Genomic DNA, 25,946 nt, shown 5'->3' on the forward strand with positions numbered 1-25,946 from the left:
TCATTTTTTTACACATCTTTGTTCCTAATTACATTTGAAAAGTTGAAACAAGTTTTTCTGAAGGTGCCATCTAAATGATTAATGATATATAATTGTTTCAACTTCTTTTTAAGTCATTGTAAATTTTTGAGACTTTGGTTCCTTTGGGTCTTATTTCTAAAACCAGGGTGTATTATCTTGGTAGCTCATCCAGTTTTAATCATAGGGTTAATAAAACATGTATTAAACAATTCAGTTAACATGAATTCAGTTCTGGTAGCATTTATTACTCCCAAATGTGATGACATTCAGGAATTTAGTTAGTAAAATGTAGAAAACATTTTCTATAAAAAAAAAAAAATAGCCACTTGAGTTTTTAAAGAATAAGAAGTTTGTCTTTAGAATCTGCTATGTTAGTCACTAGAGAATTCTGTTGGAGTGAAATTAAAGAACGGCTGAGACATTTAAAATCTAGAAGCAGAAGATGATAAATCAAGAAATACTTTGGACAAAACTACAATAGTTATAGCACAATAACATGCAGATAAGGCTAGTCGAATGCATACATTTTTTATTTTTTAAATGAGGGAAATAGTGGGTTTGTTTCTTTGGAATCATGATTTTTTTTTATTTGGAGGAGAGGGGATTTGAAAATGATGTGCATTTATTCTAAAAATAAAAAGAAATTTTACAGAAGAAAAAAGTTATTTGAAAAGACTTTGAAGGAAGATCTGATTTATTTGCTCTGGATGTTTGGCTTGTTGTATCAGAGAATCTAAAAGATGAAGAAAAACTAAATAAGGGATCTGCTGGGACAGAAAAGTGTTGGCTTGGTTGACCTAGAATGCTTTGGTGGCTAAATATTTGGTGGATTGTAAACGCTGTTTTTAAGAAAAATATGAAAATTTTGCTCTAAATCAATCAATTAATTCGAGTCAATCCTTGATGTTTAATTTCTCAGGATGAGTTTTGTTATTGCTACTGAAGTTTGCTGACAAAAAGTTTACCCATATCTTGGAGAAGTGTTAATGCAATTTGAAAGCTGTGAAAATAATAGATCTTTAAGAATACAATTAATGATACAGTTACCAGTTAATTTTTACTTAAGGTAACAAGACTTATTTTAAATTGCATTTTTTTAAAGTTTTAGAATATTTGGCCTGTAAGATGTTCTGATTTTTTTTTTTTAAAGCGTGGTCAACTGTATTTAGGAAACGTTATATAATATCGTGGATCTCAGTGTTTCAAAATGAAATTAGCAAACTTTGAAGGATCCTGAATTGAAAGAAAGAGAGGGAGGGAGGGAAGGAGAAAGGAAGGAAAAGAGAGAGAGAGGAAAGAAGGAAGGGAGGAAGGAAAGAAGAAAGGAAGGAGAGAGGAAGGAAGAAACTAATACTGTTTAATTCAGTATTTCTTAGTTGTTTACCCCAAATCAAGGGTCAGCAAACTTTTTCTGCAAGGGGCCAGATAGTAAATATTTTTGGTTTTGCAGGACAAAAGGCAAAATCAAGAGTATTATGTAAGTTTTAATATAACAAGACGGAAAAACACGTTGCCAGAAAATTCTATTGAGGTAATTCAAAGTAAAATAACAATTAAGTGTAGTGTTTTATAATACATATCTACCAAAAAGAAGAATGAGATTCTTTTTTGTGGGATAACTTTTCACCTAATTAGGATTCCATGTAAGTGTTCCCTCTCATCAAATTAATTACACATGTTGGTCTGCAAAAACCATTCTTAGTTCATGGGCCAGGCTAGATTTTGCTCATGCACCATAATTTACTGAACCCTTCCATAGACCATGAAACTTTTTTTTTTTCATATAATGCCTATCAGAGCTAGTATTTTTATAACTAGTGTTTTAGAATATTACTTTTCTACATTGAGAGCCAGAGAATGGTAACGCTGATTGGCATGAGCCTCATATGAAAAGGATTTTTTATAATGGGGTGGAAGAATTATGTTCTAAAGGAGCAAAAGGGAGCAATGAGCATCTTGAGGTATGAGATAATAAGCAGGGGTCACTAGAGAGGGTGTCTGGGTAATGATGTCCTCAAGGGAGACCAGGGTTCAGATATGGCAAAGAGGGAGAAGGAACCCTTAGAGAAGGAACAAAGTAGAGGGAAATAGGTTGGTTTTGGAGTGCCAGTTTTCAAATATAGAGTAAAAGGGCATGGAAGGTTGAGGGGGTAAAGGGCCAGGGAGTATTGAGTGTTATTATAGGGATGATGGCATGGTGGAGGATAAGTTGTTAGTGACAATAGTTAAAATCTGGAGATGTCTGATACAAACAGGAGGAAATGACATGAGAGATTTCACTGATAAAGTCTGTGTGAGGAAAGTGATCGCTAAGCCTGGGGCAAGGAGACTTAATTGCTTCAATGATGGGATCCATGAGAAGCTTGATGGTCTTCTTTGCTTGCACCCTGTGATGAAGGATTCTGGACAGCAGACTTACAGCCTATGCAGCCTAAATGATTTTGAGGAAATAAATTCTGGGTGTATTTCCTCAATTCTCATTCTCCTCCTCCTCTTTTTTTTTTTCCCCTCCTCCTCTTTTTCATCTTCCTTCTCCTTCTTATTACTTTTAAATTCCCAGAAAAGTCTTTTATTCAGGGACATTGTTTTGAAAGTTTAAGTCAAGCCGTCATTTTTTTCACCTTGTCTTATTCCATCCTCCATTTATAAACCCAAGAATGTATATGCACTGGTGATATTCCCCCTCCCCCTGCCCAGAATCACACTGTTCATTTGCTTCTCAGTCATATTATATCTCTTCAAGAGTTATGATACCAAGTTATCAGTGGAGGATGAATTTGGACTTTCCTAGTAAAGCATCTTGCTATCTGTTTAGACATTGATTTTCTATCTCTATTAGTCTTGGTTTTGTCTATTCTAACATTAAAGTATTATATGCATCGAACTTGGAAACACACCCACCTCCCACCAAAGGCTAATGTGAAAGGAGTCCATTTTAAGAGAGGGCATATTATTTGTCTACTATATTAATACCTGTAGAATCAGGAGACCCATATAGGAAAGGTGTTTGGAGGTTCAGTTTGAGATATCCTATGCCTTAGTTGTTAATAATACAATACCATTGAGATCATTGAGATTTCATTTCACTTCCTGCTTCTCCAAGAATAGAGGGTAATTATTTAAATTGACTCAAAATGAACTGAAAGATTCTATGATCATGATTAAAAAATTTTCAAGACACTTTATCCATCTTTGTATCTCCACAAATGGACCAATATTATTCTAGTCAGTTTTTAAATAGAACTGCTTTTCAGAATGACTAGTAAATGGATAATTTTTTAAAAAGATCTCATTCTTATCTCCTTATGTTTCCCTCACTTCTCTCCAGCTCTCCAACAAATCTTTAATATCTATAGTCTGGCTTCATTCACCCCCTAACACACATCTCTTTGCCTTGTCATTTCTCCCCCTATTCCTTCTGCTTTTTTCTATATAGTGTGTTTTCAACATCTGATCATTTAAACCCACCTTTTCTCATGCCATTTCCTCTACTTGAATTTTGTTTTACCTTTCTCTGCCTAGGAAAATCCACCTGAACTTGTAAGTTCAGCCAATATGTCATGCCTCATCTGAAACCTTTTCTGACCCTCCTATTCCTCAATCAGATTCAAGCTGTCTTGTGTCTTTATTCACATTCCACTAATGCTTTGTGCATCAATATGTCATAGAAGTACCATGTAGTTTGTTAATTACTTCTTGTTTTTCTTATCTTTCTTATTTTAAACTGTGAATTCATCAACAACAGGTACTAAGACTCAGTCAACATTGTCTCATAGACATGGTATGTAGTAGGAGTATAGTGAAATTGCAAATGAATAAGTGACCTGTATAACCATCATTCCTCCATGTGTACCCTCATACATATAGCTTGCCATCTTCTTTCATCTTTAAACTTTCTTCATTAAGAAACAAAAATATTTCAAGTAGTAAATATATATAATTATATGTGTCTTTAAATAATATGAAATGTCTGACATTAGCATTTTTAAAAAGTGGTATTTCACAAGGAAGTCTATGTTCTGTTCAAGGTAGATTTTTCTGTTTTGTGTGTCAGTGACTCCCCAAGAAAGAAGAAAATAAAACAAACACAGACAGAAACTGTACTATGTGATGGCAAGTGGATGAGATTTACTAGGGCAGAGATTGCCTTGTAGGTGGATTAGTACCTAAATCCTAACCAGTACAATTTGCTTAGAATTTTAGTGTAAAGAATTTAGCCTTTAGTCTTTATGGAATGCTGAAACTTTAATTGGACAATGTCGCAGTCAAAGCACTGACAGAAAGGGTCTGTTTTGTCCTTTTATTGGATGGATGCAAGTGAGGAGAACTGAAGAGAGGGAAGCAGTGAATAAACTACTGCAAACACCAAACATGAATTACTAAAAATCAGAAATGACTCTTTCAAACATCCTTTTACATTCTTTCATCCACAAAATAAAAAGTTATTAGGGTATATTGTGTTACAGTTACACATACATCAGAGATAGGGTTTAGTTATACCCCATTGTAGCAGACAGATAACTGAAGCACAAGGAATAATCATTTCTGTAGACTCTCACATGGGGAAAAAGAAGAAAGAGACAATAAGGAAGTATTTCAAGTGCTTTTTGTCCTGCATTCCAAGTTATGCTTGAATTTAAATGACTGTCATCCTCAGTTGATCATTATCTCAATTAAATTTAACTTTATAAGAACATTAACTAGAATAAACAAAGTAATTCTCGACATAAGACATTTCATTACTAAGTTGAATTTTTATGATTATTTTACTGATATCCAGTATTTGGGGAGGATACAGTAAAAATGTTTGGACATTCTTGTATTGAAAAAAACAGCCTGTATTTTTCATTCGTGCCCAGGGATGCCTTGAAATTGCCTGAAGTGGAATAAAGAGTCTAGAGCTGTGGGTAAAATGTGCATGGGAGATAGCCAAGGCTGGTTCCACCTTCTGCATTTTTCAATTTGTTTTCTTATCAACATGCCCATAAACTGGAAAGCATTAGGCACAGACACATTGATAAGCATATGAGAATTACTTCCAATCTCCCTCAATCCTCAGTCATAGAATCTCTTTTTAAAATTTTGGAGTCTCCATTTGAAATACAAGGAGTTACAATACAAATGTAAAATCAAATTGTTTTAACATCAGAGAATAAAGTGCATATGCACCATGCTTTTTGCTAATCCTGGGATGGATGAAAGCTGGAAAGAAACAGGGGTTAATTTAGCTTGCTCCCAACATAATTGACAGTGAAGGGCTTTCTTACCCATGAGGCTTTGAAGGTTAAGCTGCTGTGTGTCACCTGGTAATTAGGATTCCTGGAAGTAAGCGAGAGACATGGATTCACGTTCATTTCAACCGAAAATGAATTCATTAAATAGATTTCTGAAAGCTCTCAGAACCAATGAGAAAGTTGGAATTCCAGGACTGGAAAATGAACAGGAGCCATGAGGGGTCAGACATTGTTGAACATAGGATTTGTTTCGGAAAATTTGATTACAGTGCCACAGGAATCTGTGATTAGGATAACGCAACTGGCAGCTACATCAGTCTCACAAAGAGCACTGCCAGGATTAGATCCCATGTCTCTTTGATAGAAATCCCATTTTCTACACTTTTGCTTTTATTTTTGTTTTCCATTTCAAGTTCTACTGCTAATGACACATATTAGGCAGTAACATGTCCCGCTAAATTAATGTCTTCATACATTGGTTTTGTTTTTCTTTGCTGGCCACATCTACATTAATTTGTGTGTGCTTGTATTGGAATGCAGCATTAGATTGTAAGATGTCGTCCTTATATCCCCAAAACTTAGCACAGCGTCTAGCATGTAAACAGTTCCAGATACCTATTTGGCTAATGATAAAGGACTAGAGAAAAGGGTAATAAGACAAGAGATGGAGTGGTGAAGGAACAATGAAAAAGAAGAAAGTGGAGTAGAGGAAGAAATGGATACACAATGACTAGACAATACCATCCTGTAGCATTCTGACACATATAAATCAGCACATTAAGGTTTTTTTTTAAATAATATAATAATGTTGTTGATTGTCTTCAGTGTGTTGCAGTTTATTTCTTGGGGCTCATAAGTATTTTTAATTGATTTTTCAATTATCAAAATGATCAATTTATCATAAAGTCTTCTCTTACCCTAAATGAGTTTTAGGGAATGACACAGCCAAGAGATAGTCTGTTGTTACATTTCATTGATTGGAGTTGGTTTTCAATTATCTGTTTGCTTGCTTTTATCTGGTATCCATTTTTCTCCTAAAAAAAAAAAAAATGGATAAAAGGGCTTTGGAATTGGGGAGTGACTTACATAATTACGAATTTAAGACAAAAGGATATATTTCACTTCTTTGAGAATGCATAATGTTCTGTAAAGGTTTTAAGAAATAAGAACTCTTTGAAAGGGCTTCCTGATATGAATAATTGCAAATGTCAAGGGATGAGAGTTCTCTGATAGTGATTCTATCACTAGAATGTCAGGTACTAGTGCAAAGGTGACATGAATGATTTGAGTGCGTTATTCTATCCCAGAGATGGTTCTGCAGAGAAATGACAGCAGTATTCTATAACCCACAGACAGATTTATTCAAAGCTAAAATGTCAGAGGTAATCAAACTATTTAACTTGTGCTCATAGCTTTACTTTGCATTACATAAATGGGCTCTCAGAATTTATTACATACTGGCAAATTAAAGAAACAGAATTTTTATAAAGTTGAATGATATACTGTGACTTTCAGTAAAATATTGATAATCTTTAAGGTAGCATTTTCAATGAATTATGATTACTAATAAAATTCTGCATAATTTTTTCCTTTTTCTTTAAGTTAACATAATGCAGCAAATATGCAGAGCTGATTCTTGTGAACAATCCCATTTTCACAGTGACCAGAGTAGAAACAGAGCATCATTCATACACCAGAAGACCCCTGCTTTGCTTTTTACTAGTGCTACCAGACCAAACTTGGGTCTGCTCACCCACCACACAGCAAAGCTAATCTACTGACACTGGGTTGTGGTGAAGGCAAGTACACATTTATTTGCAGGGTGCCAAGCAGGGAGAATGGGTAGTTCATGCTCAAAAGACCCAAACTCCCTGATGGCTTTCAAGGAAGGGCTTTTAAAGGCAACATTTGGAGTGAGGGTTGCAGCTCATGGACTTTCTTCTGATTGGTTGGTGGTGAGGTAACAGGGTGATCTTTCAGGAACCTTAATCATCAACCTTCTGGTTCCAACCAGTCTTGGTTCTTTGTGCTTGTGGTCAGCATACAGTTACCATCTTCCACCTGGGTGGGGATCTTAGTTTTTGCATAACAACTTAAAGATATGTGTCCATTTGTTATGTATATTCCTTAAGAAGGAACTAGGACTCTGTTTTATCCCTAAACTATTGTTTCTTGACTGCTTTTCCTTTGTTTCTTCATTCCCTCACTTCCCTAATTATTAACTGCTTGAGTCTGTTCTTTGTAACTCAGGGAAGTCCTAGGAGACTAAAGCCTTTTTTCTACAAACAAGAAACTGGGGACACAGAAGGACTTTTATACCCAGTAGGGCCCCACAGTGTCCTGCTCAGTTTCACTAGCACTATTACCCACCAAGGGTAATTATTATCATAACTTACAACACCATTGTTGACTATTACAAATAGCACTGCTATGAGCATTCTCGTATATGTTCCTTGATATATTGGGTTCCCATATATGTCCATATATTGGATGTATATCCATATACATTTTTGTAATGGATATATATCCATATACATTTCCTTGGATGTAGTTGCTGAGTTTTACAGTTATATACATGTTCTGTTTTGGTAAAAACTGTTACAGATATTTACAAAGTGATTGTACCAATTCACTCTCCCACCAGAAGAGATGAAAGTTCCAGTTGCTTTACATCCTTGGCAACATTATTGTTGGCTCTCATTTTCACTTTAGCCATTCTAATTGTAAAATCAAAATACTCTGATTTTTTTTGTCTGCTTATATTCTTTCATGTTACCAAAAGAATCTGTTATATAAATCAAAATAAGGACCTTTTATTTATAAGTTTACACTTAAAGTCTTTAAAGACTAATTCCTCCAAGTGTTTCCTAGACTGAAATGTAGCATATTGCTTAAAAGGGAAAATTTTACTTCAAATCCAATGGAATCATATCTATTAATGGAATATGGCTTAAATATTTCAAACATTTTTATTTATTTAAAAAATATTTAAATGTCTTATGTATGTGATGGAGTTCAAGTTGGCTTATTGATAAAAAAGTATTATGTACATAATTATATGCTTTAATACTGTCCATATGACAAAATTGTCTTATTTATTGAAAAATGATAACATCTGAATCTAATAATGACTCTAAATCACTGCAAAATCTTTTTTGTGTCATTTATTTCCAAAGTAATATTACATGAAATTCACTTTATTAACATATATTTAGTTTAATATAAATTATTTAAGAAATTGATAAGCTGGAATAATTAAAAATTAAAATCTGTTCCTGGTAAAGCAAAAGGCAAAGATTCCATACAAATTTTGGAGCCACTATTGGATCAGGAAGTATGACGAAGTTGGAGTATGGTTAGTGGTCCAGGAGCCAAAAGAAGCAAGGATATGGTTGTCTGAATGTTCACATCTATTAGGGCAGGTTGAAAGATAAGAACTGCATAGATTTGAAGGGTATGAAACTATATATATACATATATATATATATATATATATATATGTATATATATATGTATATATATATATACTGCTACTTAGTCACTATTGTTGAAGCTGGCATGCAAAAGCCACTGCCAAAGGTAAATGTCTTCCAGTTCCTAACTAGCAGCTTTCTCATATTTGCAGAAAGTAACTAGAACCCATCAAGCAAAGAAGCTGAGAAGACTAGTTTGCAAGGGAATCTTAGAATTGTAGATTTCAGGTTTCTGATGACACAGTAATAGAAGACTATGGGGGGCGGGGGGCAGGTGTGGGGCTGAGTACCAAAAGACAACATTCAATGTATATCTGTTGGTGAGATCCCTGCTAGTGTAAGTTTGTATTAGTATTGTCATTGTCTGGTGCATAAAAATGGATTCATGTTGAAATAATTTTCTTGTTTTGTGGCTTTTGTCACTTGACAATATCTCAGTGAAACACCTCCAGGTCAACTCATGTAGCACTAATTTATTCTCCTCAAAGCCGAGTGTTACTACCTGATGTGGATGAATCATAATCCATCCAGGCAAGCACTTTGATGGGTTTTCACCTTGACTCTTCTTTTTGGCCATCATAAACACTGCAGAAATAAATATCACTCTTCATCATTCTGTACATATTGGTGGTTTTCTGTTTTTGTTTTGTTTTTCTTACAAGTCCCAGATTTGGGATTGCTGATGAGATGGAGTATGTTTTGTTTTTAGTTGCCATATTGCTTTTCAATACGCTTATCACATTTTATATTTTCACAATCAACATAGGAAAGGACCCCTTTCACCACATCCCTGCCAGTAATATATGTTATCTGGGATAGTTTCTTAATTACAACTTTTTCCCAGAAAGCAAGCCACAGTAGAAGGCAACCCAAATACTATCCCAACTTGGCTGTGACTTTGTAGATTCTCTTACACCATTACAACACATGGGGATTTTTGAATGATTTGTAGTTTTCTAATTTAAAATTATCATAAAAATCACTCAAATCAGTGAAGGTGGAATAGCTTTTCAGTAATATTTCAGCTAAAATAGATCTAACATTCAATTATATTTCTGTTTTATTCTGATGTTCTTTTTCAATTAAACTGGCTGAAAGTTCATAAGAGTTTGCTCTTATAAGTTTGTATTAGGCATTGTCTCTGGTTAAATCAGTCACAGTAGGGTAATTTACATTGTAATTGCTCTCAAACCTATAATCCTAATGACTTTTAACCTCAAATGTTCATTTATTGCCATATGTCCATCACAAGTTGGCTGGGGCTGGGGAAGGAGTTTGTTCCATACCTCTTCACCCAGCAATCCTGGCTGCTGGGGCATCCGTCATCTGAAGCATTACTGGAGCTGCAGCAGGGGAAGAGAAGGCAGAAAGTTGAAAATCGGCTGTTAAAGCCTCCTGCACGGCGATGACACATATTGTGTTTAATCATTGGTAATGAGTAATATCAATTAACACATTGATAGAATAATTTCCTGGGTCACTTACTACAAATTTCTCAGTTTGTCACAGCACATAGTATTTCAGCTGTCTTCCTGTTGCCTTTGTTGTGACTTTACCAATTTTGGATTATTTTGTAAGTGTACTAAGACCATGGATTTTGAAAAAGTGGGTAGTCAGCATGCTCTATTACCTGAAAAATTAAATGGTCAAATAGCTATCCATTTCTATTTGTTATACTGTGTAGGTGGCTCATTGAAGGAATTGATTGATGGCATCAAAAATATTATGACAGTTTAATCAGTAACATTAGGATAAATGGCATTAGTGTTTGCTGTATTTTCAGTGTGATTTAAATCTAGTCGTAGCCCTTGATCATTGCTATTTGGATCCAGCTTAATTTCATCAATGTGCCAAGATAGTACCTGGGAATATTTGCAGCTCCTATATTGCTAAAGTAGTGGTGAGAGTTTGTGACTATTATGTGAAGTTAATATAATTCAAGGAAAAACTTTGGTAATTTAAAAGGGTTTAAAAGATTATAAATGTATATTTTCATAAAGGCAGCCACTAATTTTTGGTCCACAGAAAAAAGATCTTGTGGATATCCCCTGATATTGCAGCTTTCAGCAAATGGCATTAAAATTCTGATTCCATATTGCTTGTTCTTTTACATTGAAACAGATGTCAGTTTCATGTGGATTTTGAACATCATCCAATCTGTTCTTCAAATACAAATGTAATTACTGGTCAATGGTTTTGGTATCCAAAACCATTTATACATCTGCTGAAATCGTGGAGGTTTTATTAATTGTTTTGACTTAGAGTTTGTTCCCCTCAAAAAGCTGAGGTTTATAAAGCAGAAGCTAACACACTATTGTAAGGCAATTATACTTCAATAAAGATGTTTAAAAAAAAAAAAAAAAAAAAGCTGAGGATTTGGAACAATATTACGTTGGGTTAAGTCACCCTTTTTATTTTTTTAAAAAGATTTATTATTTATTTATTTTTGGCTGCATCGGGTCTTCGTTCCGGCATGGGGGATCTTCACTGAGGCACGCGGGATCTTTCGTTGCGGTGTGCGGGCTTCTCTCTAGTTGTGGTGTGTGGTTTTCTCTTGTTGTGGCGTGCAGGCTCCAGGGTGGGTGAGCTCTGTAGTTGCAGCATGCAGTCTCTCTAGTTGAGGCACGCAAGCTCAGTAGTTGTGGCACGTGGGCTTAGTTGCTCTGTGGCATGTGGGATCTTAATTCCCTGACCAGGGATCGAACCCGGGTGCCCTGCATTGGAAGGCGGATTCTTTACCACTGGACCACCAGGGAAGTCTCAAGTCACCCTTACTTTTGATAATAGTCCCATGTGCTTATGTAGCATGAGTGTGGATGATCTGAATTTCTATTCACTTACAAGTCCTAATAGAAGATTATAGTACAAAAAGAGGATTCCCTCCAAGTAAAGCCGATTTTGTGTGCCTATTTCATATACTGTTTGTGAAAGGCAAAAGGAGGTAGTATACAAAACGCACAAAGTTTAAGCTTTAAATGGCTACAATAAAGTTAATATTATTTCTCAGTTATGAGGGGTTGTGAAAGTCATAAAAAAAAACACTTCCATCCAGTTTTAAGATACCTGAGATATAGTTCTCAAACTTTTGCCTAAGTGGGACCTGCATACTTTCAATATAAGTTTATTTCCTATATTCTTATCACTGGAAAACTTTCTAAATGAAGTGAAAGCAATGAATATCATTTGTTAATACCACCCCCTCTCCTCCTAATAGTACTACCCCTACTGCTATTACTATTCCACTAACTATTCCTAATATATAGTCGACATAATATAATCAACCTAATAGTCAATAGTTTGGGATAATTTACACATTGGCTGAAGCTGTAGAGGTTTTGTTTTGATTTAGATTCTGTAGCGCCTGCAAAAAGTTTAAGATTTTTGAACTAGATTATCTTGTGTGAAGTCAGCCCTGCTCCTAGCAATAGCCACATGTGTTACATGTTCTACATTCATCATCTCATTTATTCTTCACATCAGATCTCTAAAGTAGGTGTGAGACATCCACATCTTATAAAAGAGAGGATTGAGATATAGAAAGGTTAAACAAATTATCCAAGTTATTTGGATTTTAAATTTAGGCTGCCTGATTATAAACACATGTTTAAACACCTATTATATCTTTCTTACTCTCCACCCCCAACAATTCGTATTCTTATTGTCATCCTCACCTGTAATATAAACAACAGGTAGTAGTGGAATGGTTAACTAGATACACTCACTGTTAAGTGCTTGCCAAATCACCAGAATCAAAGTAGAATATCAATCAAATGTTCTGGATATTAAGATTGCCTTCATCATTGTGCACGTCAAGGTTTAAAATCTAGGACCTCATGGTTAATCAGACAATTATTTCAGAAGTTCTTGTGTTTGCTCTATCTGCTTTTGTGCAATGATCCTATAGCATGCTGGAACATATGGGCACTAGGCCATCTTTCACCTTCTTAGTAGAATGTCAATCTAAATAGCAATTTGGCTTTCATTGAACAATATTCTACTCCCCGCAACAAGTGGATGAAACATGGCTCTGTGACAGTTATATCACACAGACCAACAGTGTGAAATGTTTGGCATTAAAAATATTTTAAAGTGAATTATAAATAATTTTATCCTGAATTATCTCTATTAAAGATAGTTCATTTTTTGTGGACAGACACTGTTTAATTAATTTCTACTGCTGTTCCTGTATTGGGACTATTGTTGTTGCTGATGTTGATGTTGATATTATTTTGTAAGAGTCTGTAATGTATTCATATTAAAACTCTTTCTTGAATCCTCAAGCACAAGGTTATTATTACTGCTATGCTATTTAGGAAAGAATTACCAGGGAAGATTGAGGCATAGGAAGGTGTGTTCCACTTATCAATCTGAAGGAATTTTGCCAGTGTTTCCTTTCATTAGTGGGTCTGTGAGTTGAGCCGGAGAGAATCAGAGACATTCTCCAAAGATTATTTTATTGATCGCCAATGCATTTTTTGGTAAAAGACCCCAAATTGAGGTTTTTCGAGTTGTTTGCTGTTACTAAAATGGCATCTAGTACAGTTGTCAGTCTCTTAAGCCTGCAGAATGTTATCTCAAACCCAAACCAATCTTGTGGTATGAGAAAAAGATAATTAAGTAGATGAAACATAGTTGTTGAAAATATGGATTTAAAAGCTTCAATAGCTAGTACCATGTAATTTCTAAATGATAACTGGATATAATATGATAGAGAAAGAAACAGCCATTAATAATTGAAAGCAATAAAAAATATGCATTAAATAAAAACAAATTGAAAGCAGGCAAATAATAAAACACTTAGCTCTTCAGTTATTATTCTATAATATGAAAGTTTAAAAAAAGGCTTCCTAATATTTTTGGTTTTTTGGTTTGTTTGTTTTACATGTTTCCTGATCCAGATTTATATTTTTGAAAATAATATCTACTATCAACCTGATATAAAGAGTAGTTCATTGCGACTGACATCTTCTGGAAAAGAAGGAATTATTTTTAATGGAATTGCTGACTGGTTATATGAAGGTGAGTGAATAGATTTAGTTTCAAAAGAATACAAATGATATATTTTTACACAAAATCTATAAGAAAAATCTGTTCAATTATAACAATACTTACAGCACTATTTCTTCATCTCATTTCCTCTCAAAATTGCCTTCATGCTTTCATATCTTTGCATCTGCTCATGTTTTGACTGGTTATGATTTACATCTACTTATATAATTCCATGTTTGAGATAGATAGATAGATAGATATATATATATATGTAACATATACACATTTTGTTCAGGCTAAATAGATCTTATTTTTGGTGATGCTTAACTAATGAAAGTGAATAATCATCTTACATCACTCTGGAATTAGATGCTGAATTTTTCTGAGTCTGGGAAGGAATAAACAAAATCCTTTACTATTCAAAAAGTGCATGACAGCCACTTAATTATTAGTCATTTCCATTAAGAACATTCTGTCACATTTTAAAACCACTGTATAGGGACCAAAATATTCAATAAAACCTACCTAAAAAGTTATTTTTAATAACTATTGAATCAAGTTTTCATAATAGCTGAGAATATAAGAAGGAATCAGGTGATGAAAACCTCTATCCAATTTTATCATGTACCAATTATCAGCTAGTTATAGGTACAGATTGCCTAGGAAAAACTCAAAGTGTGAGTTTAAAACCTACATTTCAGACTCTACAACTGATCTTGGCAAAATACCTCAAAATTTAAACTAAGTTAGTCTATTAAATTAGAAATTATAAAGTAAGAATCTTCCAGAGAATAAATTTTACTCTTGAGCAGTACTGGCAAATGCAATCTTTCTAGCTCAGAGTTGCTACTTTTAATTATGTAAGAAAGTAAATCATTTAGCTTATTCATTCATTCATTTCATTCATTCATGCTCTCATTTGATAGATATTATTGAAGACCTACTATGTTCCAAGTACTTGTCTAAGTGCTGAGATACATCAGGAAACAAAACAAAGTTCTGCTCTCAGGACTTTACATTAAAAGGAAAATGTTGCTGGGTGGAACTATATTATTAAGGAAGAGACATTATAGCCCTCAAGATTTACACATATATGTGTACATGTGTATTAATATCTATAATATATTTTGTGTATAAGCTAGCATCAAACAGTAAAAGCCACAGTTTATTCTGAGGAGTAGGGGAACCTACTGTGGAAATATCAGTGATAATTATACTATGAAATTTTACAAAATGAAATGCACAAACAGATTAGTAGGGTTCTTTGGTTGAGAGTGTCAAAAACTGACTCTGGCTTTCTTATTTCAAAATGATGGATTATTAGAGGGGCCTGAGACGCCCCAAAGAATTGAAAAAACAGGTGAGGAACAAACTTGAAACCTTGGTAGTTCTGAGAATCTAGGTAGTAAGAATTAACCACCTCTTACCTAGAGGAGCTAGGAAAGACACACCTTTTATGTTCAAAATATTTTGGTACTGTAGGAGACCCTGAAAGATGAAGAAACCATGCCAGTGCAGTGTACTAAGTACTAAATGACAGTAAACACAGGATTCTATGAAAAAACAAAGGAGTCAGACTTAGCCCATTTTAGGGATTTGTAAATATTTTCTTAATGGAGAAACCCTCTGAGCTGAGCCTCAAAGAATAAGAAGTTTAACACAGAAGAAGAAACCAGGAAGGAAAAATCCAAGCAAGAGTTAAAAGCTTGAAGAAGCATAGAAGGGTTAAATAGCATAGTGTGTGCCCAGGGAACTAAAATCAGCTTGGTATTATTGAGGCATAAAATTTGAGAAAAGGAAGGCAACAAGAACCAAGAGGCAGTAACCCTGAAAATTTTCTGGGATTTCAATTATTTTTCCACTATTAAATGGGGAAACTAATACAGCTTTTCAGGAAAGGAAGTGTCAAGATTAGATCTTCCGCATAAATAGATCATTTTGGCTAGAGTGTAAAGCTGGAATTGAATAGTGAAAAGAACCAATGAGCAGCTATAAGGCTTGTTCTATGTTCTATCAAGAGATAATGAGCAAGAGGACTAGGGTTAAAGCAGGAAGAAGGAGGGAAGATTCTAAAATTGATGAGGCAGTAAAATAGGTAGATCTTAGTGTTCAAATGGACGAGATGGATTGAAGAAGTCAAGAATGACTCTTTGGCTTCTGGTTTGGATCACTAGTAAATAGTGGTGGCAGACACAGTGAGTAGACATCAGAAGGAACAGTAGACTCAAGGAGGAGAGGAATAATTTAGCGGGAACATTGGTGCTTCCCAGTGTGCTAATATGCTACATTGGGTGACAAAATGTGATCCTTAACATTCAAGAAATTTGGAATCAACTAGAGGTAAACCCAATGTAGAATGTACTGACTTGACACTGATCAAGATTTGGGCCTCTGTCCTTTAGGGAAGGCTTCATATAGTTTATGGAATTACATATTTGAGGAAATTATAAGGAGAGAAATTAAAGACCACTATTTGGGAAATAAGGTTATCTTCTTAATTAGAGAATAAAAACCTATATATTGGGGCTGAAACTGAACAGTGTGTTGAGGGATAAGCAGGACAAATGGGTAACAAAAACTTTTGTTTTGGGGATGACCCTGTAAGTCTGACACTTTCCAAAAAGGGGGAAATGGAAAAATTATGGTTTATGCCATTCAAATTAAATTCAATCCTTTGGGCTCATATGTTCTAGGTATACTAGGAAATTCCAGATATGCTATGTGAGTTAATTCTTATGATGCTGGTATATCTAATCACTTACTGAAGAAACCATGATTCAGGGAGGGTAGGTGACTTGGACATGACCTCAGCGTTCATGAGGGTAGGGCTGACACTTGAATGTGCGTCTTCAAAGTCAGTGCTTCGTCCTGGGCTACCCCACCTGTTACAGTGCAGGGCCTTTCGCTCTTCCCTAAGGGATGGCGTGCATTATGGACCTAAGGTGTTAGATTTCCCTGGTCTGTTTCATCAGCCAAAGACTCTGAACCCTAGTGTCCATGGACTTACCTCAATTCTTGCTTCATTTCCAAGAGAAGGGACGGACCTTACAAAGGGAATAAGTGCTAAGGTTTGGCAGAGGGATTTAGGCAATTCATACATCATTGATTTTCCCTCAGCATTTTGCTTGGCATCCCCAACCTATGGTTCAAAAGTCCCACACGGGCCTTAATCACTTACTATCACTTTGCGTGTCCAATGTGTCAGCACCTCCCAGAATCCAGACCTTCTCTTTTCCTTCAATATACTCATGAAAAGGCAGTACTACCTATTAGCAATGCATACGATCTCCAACAGTATATATGTGATACTCTAGTGTAGAGATTTCCTTTTTATTACTTTGCAGAAATCAGTTACAATATGAATTAGCATGTGTGGGAAACCCAAGAAGGAACATGTAACATTTCCACTTACTTTTTCTAAATTGAAATTTACCTTCTATAATTATCGTAGGAAAAGATTAGAAGAGTCACATAAAAGATAATAAAATGTTTTTATGGCAAATTTTAAGTGTGTTAGGGCTGGGCCAACCTGTGAGCGTGCCTGTTGCTCCCAACCGCAGTCACTGACGTGGAGTCTTTAAAGTCTTTTAAAAGTGTAATTGTTTCTATTTCTAGTATTACTCAATTCCTAAGGAAAGTAAAAGCAAATAAAATACACTGTGTTTTAAAGAGTTGGTGAAGTTCATGGGGAATTCCCTGGTGGTCCAATGGTTAGGACTCCACGCTGGCACTGCCAAGGGCCTGGGTTCAATCCCTGGTCTGGGAACTAAGATCCCACAAGTCACGCAGAGCCGCCCCCACCCCCCAAAAAAAGAGTTGGTGAAGTTCAGAAGAAAAATAAAACATCGTGCTCAAAATGAAACATTTTAAATATAATTTACACAAAGCACCTCAAATCTTATTCATATAAATTGGCATATTTAACGTGGTAACTTAACTAAACAAAATATCAGATCAATATTTTGTTTAAAAAAGGTAAAGTTCACAGCTGCCAAGTTTACAACTTTGAAAATCTCCACGAAGTATTGCATCTGTTAAATAGAAACAAGAAATGACTGTCACTTTCAGTTATTTGAATAATGGAACTGACATGCCTAAAAGATTTATAAATATATTTTAGAATCTCGTATTTTAAAGGAGTCCTTCTTTGAAATTCAATCTAACCGTTATTGAGCACATATATTTGTCAGACATTATCTGAGAGCAATACAATGAGGAATATGGGTTTCTATGCTTTGGGTATTTCCAACTTAATGGAGTGAAAAACTGTAAACAACTATTATATAATGAACCATTTGGAGCATGGTAAATAGAAATATAAATAGAACTACATGTCATCATATTAAATATATGTATAAATAGAATTAATTCTGATGCATTGGGGGAATATAGGGTGGTTTATAGAAGAAATGGTTTTTGCATTGAGCTTTAAGAATGACAAGAATAAAGAGGTGAGAGAAAAAAATTACAAGATAAACAATATGCTTATCAACAAATTGGGATTGTTGCTTTTTTGTTATTTGGTGAGAATAATGCAAATTGCCTGTATTCACTTTGTGCCTTCTCATAGACACAGGAAGTCACATTCATCCATTCATTGATTCAACAAATATTTACTGAGTACTTACTAAATCCCAGTAAAACTGAACTGTGACATATAAAAGAAAGAAAGATTAGAGGTGCAGCCATGGAAGGCAGAGGAAGATAGGGTGATAACAATGCTAAGTCTCAGGAGGTCAAACAAGCTGAGGATTCCAAAGTTACTGTTTGATTTGCTACCAGAATTTGACAGGAACAAAATCAGTCAATTGGTGGTGCCAGAAGCAAGCCTGCAGTGGATGGAGCTGTAAGTGGGAAGTGAGAAGGTTACGAACATAGACAATTCTTTCAAGAAAGTTGACAGTAAGATACAGGAAATAAGGGGGAAAAAATCAACCAAAACCCACAGGGCTGACAGTAGATCCTCAGGAAATCCTATCTAAGTTGATAAACTACAAACGGATAAAATCAGCTTACTTTTCGGAATTGCTTGTTAATCTGAACACAATGGTCATATATGAGTTAGTTTTCTGTGAGTGCTTTGTGTTGAGGCTATATTTTTAAGTGTCTGTGACATAAAACCACATGTGTTGAGAACTCCATGTGCTCTGCAGTGAGATTTTCTAAATCAGTGTAATAAAGACAATGAAGAGCCAAGCCTACATTGAAATGGAATGGAATGCAATTTGTAAAACTACATTGTTTGTAAATAATATAATTACAGGAAGTTTCAATCCATGAGTAAAAGTCCCTATTAGTTGCAATTAAAGAGTGTTTGCCTCGTTCAAGAGGACTTTTAAGCAAATGCATATTAAAGATTCTTTTATTTATCTACTTTCTATTCGGGTAGCTTTTTTTATATACCTGAAGGAAGTCACATAACTCTTTGTATATACTACTTTGCTATTTTATCATTTTTGTGAGGAACAACTTTAGGCATAAATCACTCTAAAATAAATAAAAGTAGATGATGTCCAGTTTCTATTGAATGGTGCCCTCAAATTGGGGCCATTCTTATTCTTGGGAAGTACTTGTGTACGCATACTTCAGCACCCAGGATAGAACCTGCTTCTTAGAAACCCTGAGTGTTGATTTTGGGCAACACAATCTGATCTCTCTGTACCTACAGGTCTTATAAGACTTAGAGTTTACGTGCACTCAATTAGCAGCATGTTTTTTCTTCAGTGTTGCGTGGCTCACTCATGTCTCCTCACCTGAATTTTAAGTTACTTGAATAAATCAGCGTCAGGATCACTACTGGAAAAAAATGGCACATTCAAAATAGTATTCAGCTTTATCTATGAAGGGGCCACTTGTAAAAGACAAGGAATATACAACCTGTGGCTAGTAATGGTTTAGCCATTAATACCTGAAGAGGGAAGGGGGGCAGCTGTTACTAGGGCCTAGAAGGAGGGAGCCCTGGAGTTTTCACAGTAATAGAAGCAGTGAGTTTTGGCTGAAGAAGACAGCGAAACCCACATGATTTCCATGGGTGGAAACCAACAAAATAAATACCATGCACTAACTTTTTTCTCTTTATTTGATTTGCCTGGTTTCATATTGGCCACACTTAAAAAAAACTCAGACACCATGGGAATGTTCTTATTATTCAAATGAAAAGTTTGTGGCCCCAGAAGAGGAGCACACAAAGTCTCATCTGCCACCATTTCACTGTAGAGGGACATTAGTCCAGTTATATACCTGTCTGAAATTTACAGCCAATATTTGTGTTTTTCATATAAGGTTTGGGGGAAAATGGCCCCATTAAGAAAAGAAGTAACTCATCATATGGCCTTAATTGGTAATCATAACTCCTTTCCTGAACTGTTCATTCCTGTTTCCATTTACCTTCAGTCAGCATTTTGACTAGATAGGTTATTTACCTGGTGCATCACACCAAAACTTTATTTCTGCCAAATCTTATTCCTTTGCTTCCTCTTCTTAATTAGGTTGCTACCATTTTAGTTTTCCATTGAAATGGAAATTGGCATGTAGAAATGTGGAATTGGAAAATGAGATGGAATTAGACAAAAGGGTATTTGTGAATCTGCTAAATTCCAAATATCTTCTTCCTTTTCCTTCTTTATATAGTAAAGGCACATTTTCTTCCTGGCAGATGATATTAATCATTGACCCAGCACAGTGACGATGTTTTCTGTCGGTTTATTTTTCCAGTCACACTGAGCCCAAAATGGTCAGGGAAAGATTTCAGCTTCTAATTCAGAGGAACAGAATTGTGACTATTTTCCTTGTTGGAGGCAATCCTCCCTTAGGTAGTAGGACTTCTACACCCACCAAGCCCATTATCATGAGGATAAGAAGCAATGTTGGGTCCAGTGGGTTACTGATGTGATAGTGAAAGAGAACACTACACTTCCACCCCTTAGCTCCTAGATCTGTGCTTCCTGGTTATGCAGGAGGACACAGAGCCTCCTCTGCTATGGATGTACTCTGGTGGACATTAAGGAGGACACTCATATCTGGAGGATAACATCCCAACTTCAAGGATGTTGTCAAAAAAATAGTGCCTAAGTCGTGGTAGAGCAGACTATTTTACTCTTCTATCAAGCCCGGCTAGTGGGGAGCATGATGAAATCAGTGAATGCCATTCTGAGTCCATTGCCTTCCTCTTGCTAGAAAATATTTGCTGTTTGGAGGTGACGTAGTGTGGGTTATTGCGGTAATGGATAAGTTATTCTGTAAGTCCATGAACAGCAGTGCTGAGAGGGCTACAGGCAGCAAAGACAAATCCATATCTAGAATATGTATCGATTTCTGTTATGGCAAAATTCTACGCTTTCTTCATGGAAGAGTTACCATGTAATCCACCTGTCACCAGGTAGTCCGCTGGGCCTGCTGGGAAATAATGCCATGTCAAGGGTTTAGTAATGATCACTATCATTGGCAGCCAGAGACAAGCTGGCATGCGCTCGGCGGTCATACTGTCCGTCTGGTCATTGAGAGCCTCCCCTGCTATGGATGTGCTCTGGTGGCCCTTAAGCAGGGCACTAATGTCTTCAAATTTTTTACATTTTTACCCCTCCTGACAAGTCCATGCACTTATTTTCCCTAGACTTCCTGCCACTAATTCTGTAATTTTACTTTTCCGTATCCCTGATCAGGTGGCCATTTATTAGTTACTATGCATGAGTCTGGGTGGACCTATGCTTCAAGCCAAGTCTCCTTCCGCAAGAAGTAGAGAACTAAATATCTTGTTTAAAAGTCTTCCAACTGGGGGCTTCCCTGGTGGCACAGTGGTTGAGAATCTGCCTGCCAATGCAGGGGACACGGGTTCGAGCCCTGGTCTGGGAAGATCCCACATGCCGCGGCGCGACTAAGCCCGTGAGCCACAATTACTGAGCCTGCGCGTCTGGAGCCTGTGCTCCGCAACAGGAGAGGCCGCGATAATGAGAGGCCCGTGCACCGCGATGAAGAGTGGCCCCCACTCGCCACAACTAGAGAAAGCCCTCACACAGAAACGAAGACCCAACACAGCCGTAAATAAATAAATAAATAAAATTTAAAAAAAAAAAAAAAGTATCCCTTGCTTAAAAACAAACAAACAAAAAAAGTCTTCCAACTGGGAGGATTTATGTTTATTATAGTCTTTTTATGCCACTCCTGGGTAAGATTATGGTGCAGAGCCTGTCCAGTTCCAGTGGGTTCAAGTACATCACGCAAACCTGCCCATAATCCAGGCCTACATTTACTCCTCCTCTGCCAGCTTATGTCAGGGTGTCAGAGGCATAGGCATCCTGAGGCATCGATGTGAAATGAAGGAGAAAGGATAAAGCAGAGGATGCAATACGATGGGCAGCTCACTTATACGTTCTAGTCCGGTTCCATATAAACCACTTCTATCTTACAGTGGGATATAGCTGTATGTGTTTAGTTTTATGATCAGTGAATCAGATAAGAGTCAGTTCATGATGGACAGTTTGGGTTGCATAGTCACTTGGTATCCCATGGTCAGGCTAATTATTTCTACCATAGCTCAGTAGAGAGCTGCTTTTGAATTGGGGAATATTTATCGGCACAGGAGAAAATGGCCTTTCCCTAAAGCTTGTAATGCCTGTGCTCTGATTGTCATATGGTGATTGCCAGAAGCTTCACACAACATCTCTGTTTGGGAAGGACACTTGGATTACCATCGTATCTGCTGGGTCACAGGGTGAAGATGGTAGGAAAGATTGGACCATGGCCTTGATCTGCTGCACAGCTGTCTCCTGCTCAGGTTCTTCTTAGAACTGGCAGTTTTACAGGTTACCTGGGAATAAAACAGGTCAGCACATGTGAATGTAGTTTACGGTGTTCTTCAAAATCCAGAGTACAGGCCCTCTTTACTTTCAAATAAATATAATCCCAACAAATTTTCTCACTTTTTAATAGATATTCCAGTGTATCCCAGGCTACTACATCTCTAACCTTTTCCCTAGGGATGCAGACTCTTAAAATTTACAGGAATTAATCTTTCACTCTGCCTTTATGCAGAGAAGGTCTAGCTCCCTTGTATAGAGGTTGCCTCAGTCAGCAAGAAGACTTGTGGAAATTTTGAGGTTCAAAGTCTTCAGCCGACATTCTACTATAAAATGTGTTATTTATGAGACTGGTCCAGAAAGCAGCAAGTGTACTGCACGCATCTACCCAAGCGTCCTGAGCCTGTTTGTCAGGCTCCCAATACTTCTCTACCAATATTGCTCTCTTAGCTTTAAAACACAAGTGAAGTTGAGACCCTCATTTGTGTTGCTCCTCTGCAACACTTTCTATGTTCTCTCGGACCTCAGCCACATCTGCCCTTCAACTACAGAAGAGAGGGACTCCAAAGTTGCCATGGTGACCTTTTGTGTTTTCCTAATTTAGTTGTCATGATTTCAGTTTCTGTTTATTCCTATGTAATCCCTCTGAGGTCTCATAAGAACTTCACTTATAATCTTTATCGTTGCCATTTTCGTAGCAACTGAGTGTCACAATCACTTGTCCTCCAAACAGTTTTCCTCTCTAGCTGCATTTTATTCTATGTCATCACCAGTGACAATTGATTATTCATGATTCCATCCCTTGCTATGGATTATCTATACCCCCAATTCCCCCCAGAAAGGTTATTATTACATCAAAGATCTCCAACCTAATCTCAAAATCTAATTTTGAAATCTAATTTTATTTACAAAAAGATAATTTACAGAGGTGAAGGTGCAGGGGATCCATAAATGACAGAACTATAATCTAGACTAGTAGCAACCAGCCAGTGTGCACCCCTATGATGATAGAAGTGAGCCATTATCAGATACAAAAAGAGAACATTGTGTAGATGAGGCTGCATTGATAGGAGGAGTGAAATCATTTAAAGCACACAACAAGCCTCAGGTGACATTTCAGGACAGAGCCAAGGGAATACATACGCTGACTTTACTCTCCTTCTAATCTCTTGCCAAGGTACCCTAGTGGCCATGCTCTAGAGAGCATGGGAGCCCTTTTGATATAGTTCATACAGGTTAATGTCCTGGGCCAGAAATCAGGTGTAGAAAAGTGGATAGTGGATCTGGGGTCACATGAAAGATATCCAGTATATTTTTTAGATTTTATTTCCTTAGAACTTAGAATAGTTTAACGAATCTAGTAGGTATTCCACTTGTTTGATGATGAGAGGATGGAAATATGATTGAATGCAGATATGAATGAAGAGCGACACGAATACGGTTTTATGCCATGTTTCAGTCTTCAATTACTGTTCTCATTCTTTTTACTCTGATAGTGCTTTCATCTCCTCTGTTCACATTGTTGACAATCCATGAAATCCTGACTTCCCTGCTTTATTCTTTCCTTCCTTTGCATCTTCTTTTCTTGGGATTAAAAGGGTAGCTCAGAAATAAAGAATTCTTCACGAAGTTGATAAAATCCACCACACTGTATAGAAAATATTTATGTACAATAAAGATTTCAAGGACAGATGTTTGTGGGTCACTGAACCCACATCTACAGTTGTTTTCAAATAACACTCGTTTATTCTAGAGGAACTTCTGCATTCTCACATCGCCCACTGGTGGTCACCAGATGGAGAAAGGCTTGCCTTCCTGATGATAAATGATTCCTTGGTGCCTAACATGGTTATCCCCCGGTTTACTGGAGCTTTGTATCCCAAAGGAAAGAAGTATCCATATCCTAAGGTAAGTAATGTGGAAGTGCTGTTTGTCCCCCTTCTCTGTGTGCCAGTGACTTGATTGATAGTATTCTCGGTTCATGAACAAGTTGTCTTTGGAGAATAAAATAAGCCCCCTTACCAGTCGACAGAGTCATCATTTTAAGAGCTTGCAGTGGTCTGTGCGCAGTGCTTGTGTATGAACAGCTAAAGGTGATTCAAGGGTGCAGGAACTTTTGCTGTATTTCTTTCACTTTGGTGGTCTCATTCTTTATCCCTCACCTTCCTAGTTGAAAAGAGGGTGAGAAAACATAAGAAGCAGCATTGATCCCAGGGCAAAAGTTTCTCCAAGGTATATTCTGTGAGCTGTTAATAGCTATTATACAGGAGCAAAAAGTGCCACAGTCAAATAAGTTGGGAATTCTCAGTTTTAAAAAAAAATCTAGCTTTTTTTCAGATGATTTCTTAGAGCACTTAATATACTGCTTGTTAATGTGTGTTATAAATCTCCTATAAAAAGTAGACAACATAAAGAATCTCTAGTAAGGAATAGACTAAGCATAAAGAATCTCAATAAAAAATAGACTAAACATAAAGAATCACCAATAAAGAATAGACTAAGCAGAGAGAATTTATTAGTATTAATATTAGCACCAGTATTATTTTGGCAGAGCATACTCTGGAACATACTTTATCAAATGCTGGGGTAGAACCATAGCCAGGCATGGCTGGAATAGATGGAATAGTTTTATTGAGTGAAGCGAATATGGAAACCCTGCCCAGATAGCAAAACTATTTTTAAGTGTTGGGTGAGGCCTCTGAAAGCAGGCTGTGGAAACATCTGGAGTGTATTGGTTTTTCTCTTATATGTCACTGCTAATTATTTAAGGTCTCTTGCTTTAAAGTTTATTTTCCCCATGTTTACAAAACAAAAAAAAGTGAGTCCCCCGCCCAAGCATTAATCATGTAAGGATGCCTTATAGAAAACTTTTAAAATTCAAGTTTATACATTTTAGCTCTTAATGAGGTAAGAGAAGGCTGCTGATTTCATTTAGAAGTCTTTATTAAGCCATTTCTTTAGTGAGTTGTACCTTGTGTTTCCAAAGTACAATAGGTTTTATACCCTTAAGTTTGTGCAGTACCTTAACTGGGCAGAGTACTGGAAAAACTACCCATCACGTGTATTATTCTACTCCTGCAATGAAGGCGTGGTCAGGGGGGATGACTTTCCTCATTTTCCGATCATCCACAAGACTCAAGTTATCCAAGGTGGGGACAGGAGGAAGGAAAGTAGTGAATACGGAGAGTCAGGGCTGCAAAGCCTGTTTCCTCAGGGAGATTCTGTGCTGTCTTTCTCCCCATCCTATCTTCCTTCCAATAGGTTGTAGTAACAGAGTGACTGATTGACAGCTACGGAAAACAGCAGGTTTGAGAAGAATCAAATTCCATGATTTTGAAATATTATTTTTATGGTCTTCTCTGGACATAGATCTGAAAGCACATATACTCAGTGCTCTTCAGGAAAAAGTGGCAATTTGACCTAACAACAAAATA

At 36.4% G+C, this 25,946-nt stretch overlaps 1 protein-coding gene across 1 annotated transcript in view; it reads left to right on the forward strand.

The window, feature by feature from the left end:
- The window catches only part of DPP10 (dipeptidyl peptidase like 10), a 675,810-nt gene that overhangs the window by 541,778 nt on the left and 108,086 nt on the right, over positions 1-25,946 (forward strand). The window contains exons 8-9 of the mRNA XM_059927100.1: positions 13,627-13,747; positions 24,266-24,420. Coding sequence (XP_059783083.1) covers positions 13,627-13,747; positions 24,266-24,420 — 276 coding nt within the window. The remainder of the gene's footprint in view (positions 1-13,626; positions 13,748-24,265; positions 24,421-25,946) is intronic.

Source organism: Balaenoptera ricei, chromosome 7 (genome assembly GCF_028023285.1).
Source record: "Balaenoptera ricei isolate mBalRic1 chromosome 7, mBalRic1.hap2, whole genome shotgun sequence".
Taxonomy (NCBI): domain Eukaryota; kingdom Metazoa; phylum Chordata; class Mammalia; order Artiodactyla; family Balaenopteridae; genus Balaenoptera; species Balaenoptera ricei.